General features: G+C 44.9%; 1 protein-coding gene across 1 annotated transcript in view; it reads left to right on the forward strand.

Annotated features, from left to right (window-relative positions):
* Positions 1-5180, forward strand: part of ERICH6 (glutamate rich 6) — a 99437-nt gene extending 94257 nt beyond the window's left edge. The window contains exon 14 of the mRNA XM_006773300.1: positions 4912-5180. Coding sequence (XP_006773363.1) covers positions 4912-5175 — 264 coding nt within the window. The 3' untranslated portion in view covers positions 5176-5180. The remainder of the gene's footprint in view (positions 1-4911) is intronic.
* The last annotated feature ends 3754 nt before the right edge of the window (positions 5181-8934 follow it).

The raw sequence follows: 8934 nt of genomic DNA on the forward strand, positions 1-8934 counted from the left end.
TGTGTTATGGTGTGGGGCCACAACATCAGTAACAAAGAAACAGAATTTCTGGAGGATGAGGCCCAGAGATCAGGATTTTAAAAAGATTCCCAGGTGATTCTAATGTTCAGCCAAGGTTGAAAACCACTGCTCTAGGCAACTTCTGACTTTTCTGTCCATGGATTGCCTCACCAGCTGTGTTTAATTCACTAATTCCAGGTGGGTGTTATTCAATTCAGCTGTTCCTTCTATCTGCTGTGTGAGAAGGTGCAGGACCCGTCTGCATATTCAGCCATCACCTTGTCTCCCCCTGGACAAACATTTTAGGCACCTGTGGCTAGGGAGGCTGGAGTCTCAGTGTTCATGGGTTCACAGCTGAGGCAGCTGGTCCCTGGGCATTGTGGTTGTAGAGTCCCGGGAGGTATCCAAGGTCTCCCCAATTGAAGGCAAGGCTGGGCTTCTGATCACAGCCACTCTCTCCTTTAAGATAGCGCAGTCTCTGTGACCAAGCCGGCTGCTCTGGAAAAGATTTCAGCAGTAGTAGAGGCTGCCCGGCCAGGGGAGTCTGGTCCACCAGTCCCCAACAGTCCTGTGGAATATAACTGCCCCTCACTCACAAATATAGACACTCCCTGCAGATCCACACACTCTCCTTTTGCTCTCTCACTCACACACTATCTTGCAGCCTGCCATCCCATCAGCCGCTATCTTGGATCTACACATACATACATCTTTTAAAATAAAAATTGGATTAAACTATACAATTATAGTGTTAGGGCTTCAATTCATTTTTGTTTTCCAATTAACAAGTACTAAAGGTTTTTCCATGCCTGCATTTCCCAGCATACTTGTCCATTTTATTTTAAAACTGTATTTATAATATTTCCTATGTACTCTAGTTAACTTATGCAAAATCTAATGACCTCTCAGCAATTCACTGTTGCTAACTTTGTCTTCCATTGCTTCCAAGTCACTATTCTCCCTTGATTTTGCTTCCTTCTCATTTTTCTTTGTTGACTGTCTTCGCTTCCTTTTCCCCCAAATATTGAGGGTTTCCAGGGTTTGCCTTGAGTGTCTCTTGATTTCTTTGAGTCTGCTGTCCTTAAATATCTCCTACATGCTGATAGCCCATTTGTTTTATCTCCAAGGGGATCTCCCATGAACTTGACATTTGCATATCTCTGATTCCAAACCTGCACCTCTATTTGGGTGCTTAAGAGAGCACTAAATACTTTACTTAGCAAAATTAGACTTGAAAGCTCACTCTACCCTCCATCTTCTCCATTTCCAAAAAAAGGCAACGCATTTACTCAGGTCAAAGACTTTGAACTAGTTACCCCTCCTTTCTGTTTCATAGCCCCACATCTATTATCTGCAAGTCCTATAAACCCTATGTCCAGACTCTAAAACTTCTCACATCCTCCAATCTAGCTCTCTTGTCTGCCTCTCATATCTAATCTATCTCTTGCTTTGATTATTATAGTAGCCTCCTAATGAATCTCCCTGCTTCTGGTCTTCCTAAAGTCTATTCCAATACAATAGTTGGAGTGATACTTTAAAAACATAAGTCTGGTCAAAACTATCCAGTGGCTTCTAATCTTACTCAGAGTAAGCCAAGGTCCTATAAAATACTGTACCTGACCTGACTTTTTGTTTTAATACTAGAGGCCTGGTGCACGAATTCATGCACAGGTGGGGTCCCTCAGCAATTGAGGCCTATCAGGGGGTCAGCCAGCATGGCGGGGAGGACCATGGGAAGTTGGCCAGCCAGGGAGAGGGGCTGCAGGAGGTTGGCTGGCCGCCCCCCCATTGGGGCCAACTGGGGGGCCAACCAGGGGGAAGAGCTGTGGGAAGTTGCCTATGGGAGCACACTGACTACCAGGGGGCAACTCCTGCACTGAGTGTCTGCCCCCTGGTGGTCAGTGAGAGTCATAGCGACTGGTCAACCGGTCGTTCCAGTCATTTAGTCGTAATGATCGCTTAGGCTTTTATATAGATAGATGTCCCTTCTCACTCACCTGCTCCTTTTTGCTGTTCCTAGACAATCCCAGGCATGTGCCTGCCACAGAGCTTTTGCACTTGCTATTCCTTCAGCCTAAAATGTTGCTCCCACACTTAGCACACAGCTGCTGTCTCACTTCCTTCAGGTTTCTGGCCCACCCTATCTAACCAACAGCACCCCATCCCCACCTCCACCCTGACACTCTGAATGCCTCTTTGGCCCTATGCCACAAGTTCTAATATGTAGTGCTCTACATTGGCCTGAAGAGTCCCAGGTTCAATCCTAGTCAAGGGCACATGCCCAGGTTGCGAACTCCATCCCCAGTAGGGGGCATGCAGGAAGCAGCCAATCAATGATTCTCATCATTAATGATTCCACCAATGATGTTACCAGGAATTGAGCCCAAAACCTAGGCATGTGCCCTGACCTGGAATTGAACCAGCAACCTTTTTATGCATGGAACAATGCCCAACCAGTTGAGCCACACTGGCCAGGGCATATTTTTCCTACTATTTCTACCAAATTTTTCTTTGTATATCTTGAAACTTTATGGTTATGAAATTAAAGATGTTGACACTGTTCCTGGTGAGTTGTGCCCCTCACCCTTATGCCAGCTTCCACATCACTTATTTGCTCTTCAGCTATGCCCATTATGTGACTCAGTGTATCAGTGAGGGGTGTTGGAGGGGGCTTTTTGACAAATATTTTAAGATCAGAGTATTATTCACAATTTCCCTTTAAGTGGTCTTTGGCTTAAACACTATTCCATCTGATGTTAAATTGCTACACCTGCTTTCTTTAGTTAGCATCTGCTTGGTGCATTGTTTTCATCCTTAGACTTTCAACATTTTAACCTAGTTTTGAGGTGGATGTGTCTCTTGTAAACAGCATTGAGATGGATTTTGTTGCTTTCCTCAACCTAACAAAATCAATCTTTTAATACATTCTATTTTAATGGTTACTCTAAAACTGTTAACTATCTTTTTTTATATAGAATTAACTTCCAGGTTCTCTAGTTATTTATTTTCCTTGACAAAAATACTCTCAAGTCCTTCAGAAAATATTAGCTGTATATATATTCTAATCGTATATAATAAAAGGGTGATATGCAAATTGACCCTAACAGCAGAACAACTGGGAATGACTGGTCACTATGACATACACTGACCACCAGGGGGAGACGCTCAATGCAGGAGATGCCCCCTGGTGGTCAGTGCGCTCCCACAGGGGGAGCTCTGCTTAGCTACAAGCCAGGCTGATGGCTGCCAGTACAGCAGTGGTGGTGGGAGCCTCTCCCGCCTCCTCAGCAGTGCTAAGGATATTCGACTGCAGCTTAGGCGCTCCCCACTGTCAAGGGACATCCCCCGAGGGCTCCTGGGCTGCTAGAGGAATGTCTGACTGCCAGCTTAGGCCCAATCCCACGAGGAGTGGCCTAAGCCAGCAGGTGGACATTCCCCAAGGGGTCCCAGACTGCGAGAGGGTAGAGACTGGGCTGAGGGGACTCCCCCCCCCTTCCTGAGTGCACAAATTTTTGTGCACCAGGCCTCTAGTTTATATATAATCTCCCTCTGGCTCCTAATTCTGTGTTCTTGAATACAAGCATCTCTGATAGGTAAACCTGGCGCCTCTCTGTCGTGGCGTTGAATTTCCTCAGGTGTTTGGTGATTCTTGGTGTGTGTTCATTTTTGTGTTTGAGAATCCCTGCTTTTCTGCATGTTCTGCTCACTGAAGTTTGCTTCTGATAACTGTGGATAAGTGGTTTGTGCTGCTGAGGGGTCAAAGACTAGGCTCTCAGCCCCAAGTGGGGCTCAACACAGAGGAGAGGGCAAGGGCTACCTCCCGACTGACATCCTCACATTTACCTCATGCCCCTCCTGCTTCTCATTTCTGTTGACTTGGAGCTCAGAAAGGATGTGTTTTGGGTTAGTGATTTCAGTTGGTCATTTACCACTCTGGATATGGTCCCATCTGCTTTTTTATGTTTAGGAATTCCTCATGGTTATTTCTGCTGATGAAAGTTTTTCTTATTTTCTAGAACCATTATTGATTTGTTCTCTATGAGAGTTGGAATTGAAGGGAAGTTAAAAACGCTGATCAATTCTTGTTACTCACCCACCTCATACTCTTTCCTCCCTCTCTTCCTCTCCTCCTTCCTTTTATTTCATGGGGGAAGGGAAGAAAATGCATAATAATACTGTGAGTTCTGGGGCCTTTGCAGGTAAGTGGTCACTCATTTGGCATAGGGTAGTGGTTTAGCTTCTGCTTAGCCTGCCCACTGAACCCCCGCCCCCAGGGAGCTGCAGCCTGGAAGCTCCTCCTGGAAAGCTGTGGAGCAGACCCATTCACCTTCGCTGCAGCTGCACAGAGACACCAGCCTGAATCACCAAAGGCTGTGGGGAAGTGAGGAGAGCAGAGGCCAAGGAAGGGCCATATAGAGGTTAATGTGGAATGGCCTCCTGGAAGAAGGGCACCTTTAGGAGAAGGAAAGGAGTTGTAGGCATCCCAGTCCTTCTTGAAAACCCCACTGGGGTGCTCCCTCCTCTGAGGAGGGCTGCCCTCAGTGTCCTCCAAGCCTCCAGGCCAGCGCTCACAATGCTCTCCCCAACTTGGTGTTTCCCAGGGAAGGAACTGGGTTGCAGCATCTTTGTGATCCCCTCAGTATATGCTGGTCAAATTATTTGAATAAATTGCAAGCTTTTGAAAGTATCCAAATTCTGTTTGCTCTGGACTTCTTGAGTCTCTCAAGACTCCACAGCATTCCATTCCTCGTCCAGGTCAGAGTAACACCCTGCCCCTGTTTATAGATAATTAGACTCTAGGGAATCCAACCCCAAATTAGTGTCGCCACCAGCCTCCCCACCTCCTTGGTTCCACAGGCACCTTCCCACTCCAGGTCCTCAGCTTCCCTTCTCTTTCCATTTGCTGAACAGCTGATGAAACCTGAGGAGATTCCAGTTCTCCAATACGTGAACGGGGATGACCTTCTTCTACTGGCCATTTTAATAAGGATTCGACGCCTGTTTCATAAACTTGAAGGATGTGTGAATTTTCCCTCCGGTCAGGTTTGGGGAAAATTAAAGCAACCTTCCTACCTTTCTTCACTTTCTGTAAAACTGATGGCCCTTTGTCACAATTCCAGTATAAAGAAAGACACCAAAACAACAATAGCAGCTCTAATAAATGAAAAAATTTAACTAAGTATAATGGTGCTTTCACTTGTTTCATTGATTTTTTTTAAGGAGGGGGTGCAGGAGATTTCAAGAAGAGTATATAAAATGATTACGGAAGACCAAGAAATAGGCTTTATTATAAATTTAGAACACACCCTGGGTCATCACTGGTTTACATTCTTGGTCAGGGAAAACTATCTCACTTTCAGGACAGCAGAGAATGAGCAAATCAGCAAAAGTGTTCATGTCAACTAGAGTTCTATCAGGAAAACAAAACAGGGAGGGGTCACAGGCTAGTGAAGTGAAGGTCAACAAAACCCCACTGGCTTCCAGGAAAACTGGGAGTGAGAGGATCTCAGGAAGCTAACAGCAAGGAAGTGAGGATGGCAGGAACTTCCCTGGAAGAGCTCCCCTCACATTTGAGAGTGGGACTAACAAGAAACGGCCACCTACCTGATCCCCCGCCCTCCTGCCAGGGATGAATGGGGGCCTGCTTCTCTCCCACCTGGCAAACATCAGGCAGGTGCCTCTTGCTGGGGAATCATAACTGGGACTGCTGGCAAGGGATTTTAGAACATTGTGTATCTCCCTTTCCAAGGGGAAGGTGGGGGTGCTGCTGAGTCTGCAAGGACAGCCCAGCACAATTTCTTCTGCTCAATGATAAAGTTGCTTTAGAGAACAATGAAGAGTTGAGAGGAACACCTGCACACTGCTTTTCTGAACTTCCCGGACTTCTCAGTTCCCTGTTCTTTTCTTTTAAATTTTACAATAGTTTTATTGGAGTGGAATGACCTAAAGCTATCATTCAACTTTATTTTTTTATTTTTTTAATTATAGTTGACATACAGTATAATATTAGCTTCAGATGTACAACATAGTGATTCAACATTAACTTACCTTACAAAGTGATCAACACAATAAGCCTAGTAACCATTTGTCACATAGATAGTGATTATGATTATTACCAACTTTATTCCCTATGCTTTGCAGCAGGGGTCCTCAAACTTTTTAAACAGAGGGCCAGTTCACTGTCCCTCAGATCGTTGGAGGCCTGGACTATAGTTTAAAAAAAAAACTATGAACAAATTTCTATGCATACTGCACATATCTTATTTTGAAGTTAAAAAACAAAACAGGAACAAATACAATATTTAAAATGAAGAACAAGTAAAGTTAAATCAACAAACTTACCAGTATTTCAATGGGAACTATGGGCCTGCTTTTGGCTAATGAGATGGTCAATGTCTGGTTCCATATTTGTCACTGCTAGTCGTAACAAGTGACGCAAGTGTGCATCAGTTAGTCTAGATCTGGTTGGAGATTTCAGATGTTTCATTCTGGAAAAAGGCTCTCCTAACTTCAAAAAAAAAAAGGCCCTACTAACTGCAAAAAAAAATACATCCTAACTTGTTCTTACCTCAGTCCTCAGGCAGCAGCAGGCTCTGCACAGGCAACCTCATGACTCATCTGATCACACCCGAGACTGAGAGGAGGAGTCGAGAGACAGAGAGAAGGAGGGGAGTCGGAGAGTGCAGCGCACATTCCACACATGTGCACTGCGGGCCCAGGATGAGTTGGCTGCTAACAACAGGCAGTGGCGGCAAAAACACCCGAGGGGCCAGATAAATGTTTTTGGCAGGCCGCATGTGGCCCGTGGGCTGTAGTTTGAGGACCCCTGCTTTACAGTATATCCCCATGATTTACATTATAACTGGAAGTTTGTACTTCTTAATCCCCTGCTCCTTTTCTGCCCAACACCCTTCTCTAGGAGAGGGAGAAATGTAGTTTGAGGGGCCATTCCTTTTAGTGAATTCCAAATTTGGTGTGAAATGCACAAGAGGGATTAAGCCTATCAACCATTCATCACTTAGTGTGAAGTACTAAACCCTATTGTTTTCCTACAAAGAGCCACCTGAGAAAGTGCAAGTTGGGAAAGGAAGGTAAAGGAGTAAGTGAAAGAATGAAATATTCCTGGGAAGGCTGAGTAGGAACCAGTAGGAAGGAGCTGAGTCACTGGGAGATGGGGCCTAATTCTTGATATTAAGCCATTTGCCATCTTTTATGTTGTTGTTGCCTTTTGTTGGCTTGCTTTATAAGAACTCTGTTAACATTGAAGATTTAACTTTATTATTTTTCATTTCTACACTTGCTAATCTCCCCTGCTATCTTTGTGAAAAAGAGGTTACTAGACTCATGTCTGGATCAACACTAAATCTCTCTTTTTTATTTTTGACTTTTGCCTCTTCTTTTTCATTGATAAGGTAAATTTTAGTTTCAAGTAAAATAGAAATATTAAATTAATTGAGCAAATATGTATAAGCATATCTCTGAAAAATAGCACATAAAGTACAAGTAACAGTCACAACAAAGCCTCAACTAAATCTGTTCTTGTACATTAGTAAAACTTATTTCATGGATGTAAAGCCCATAGTAGATACTGACTAACACCTTGATTAAATGGACATAGGCAAAATAATGAGATGACATTTTTTTGCAGTAGTAGTTTCAGATGTACAGCATAATGGTTAGACAATTATATACTTTACAAAGTAACCTCTTGATATTTCAAGTACCCATCTGACACCATACATAGTTATTACAATATTATTGACTATATTCTCTATACTATACTTTACATCCCTGTAACTATTTTGTGACTACCAACCTGTAGTTCTTAATCCCTTCACCTTTTTCAACACCTCTCCTTCCCCTCTATCAATCATCAGTCTGATCAAAGAGTCTGTTTCTATTTTGTAATATATATCCTATCTAATAAAAGAGTAATATGCAAATTGACCATCACTCCAACACACAAGATGGCCGCCTCTATGTGGACACAAGGTGGCCTGCAGGGGAGGGCAGTTGGGAGGAACCAGGCTTGAAAGGGAGGGCAGTTGAGGACAATCAGGCCTGCAGGGGAGGGCAGTTAGGAGTGACCAGACCTGCAGGGGAGGGCAGTTGGGGGGAACCAGGCCAGCAGGGGAGGACACTTGGGGGCGACCAGGCCTGCAGGGAGTACAGTTAGGGGTGACTAGGCCAGGAGGGAGGGCAGTTGGGGCAATTGGGCCAGCAGGGGAGCAGTTAGGCTTCGATCAGGCTGGCAGGCATAAGCAGTTAGGGGCAATCAGGCAGGCAGGCAGGCAAGTGGTTAGGAGCCAGCAGTCCTGGATTGTGAGAAGGATGTCCAACTGCCTGTTTAGGGCAGTCAGACATCCCTCAAGGGGTCTCAGATTGGAGAGGGTACAGGCTGGGTGAGGGACACACACCCCCATGTACGAATTTCGTGCACTGGGTCTCAAGTGTATATATATTTATATATATCACCTCTTCGTTATCCACTGGCCTATTGATGGATACTTGGGTTGCTTCCAGAGCTTGGCTATCTACACTAATAAAAGAGAAACACGGTAATTGGCGTACAACCGCTACCCTTCCCATTAGCTAATCAGCGAGATATGCAAATTAACTGGCAGCCAAGATGGCGGCCGGCAGCCAGGCAGCTTGAAACTAACATGAGGCTTGCTTGCTTCAGTGACGGAGGAAACCAACGTTCCCAGAGGGGCTTCAGTCAGCCAGACTGCAACATTGTATCAAATACAGATGTTAAACAAAGGCCAGAAACCTGTTTTCAGCAGCTGAGGCCTCAGAGCTAAAGCTGGCCAAGAATAAAAAAGAAAAAAAGAAAAAACGGAGCGGTTGGGAGCTTCAGTCCCAGCCTGAAAACAGCCCTCAGCCCCTCACCCAGACTGGCCAGGACCCCCGTGGGGACCCCCACCCTGATCC

Source organism: Myotis davidii, unplaced genomic scaffold, assembly GCF_000327345.1.
Source record: "Myotis davidii unplaced genomic scaffold, ASM32734v1 scaffold1327, whole genome shotgun sequence".
In the NCBI taxonomy this organism is placed as follows: Eukaryota; Metazoa; Chordata; class Mammalia; order Chiroptera; family Vespertilionidae; genus Myotis; species Myotis davidii.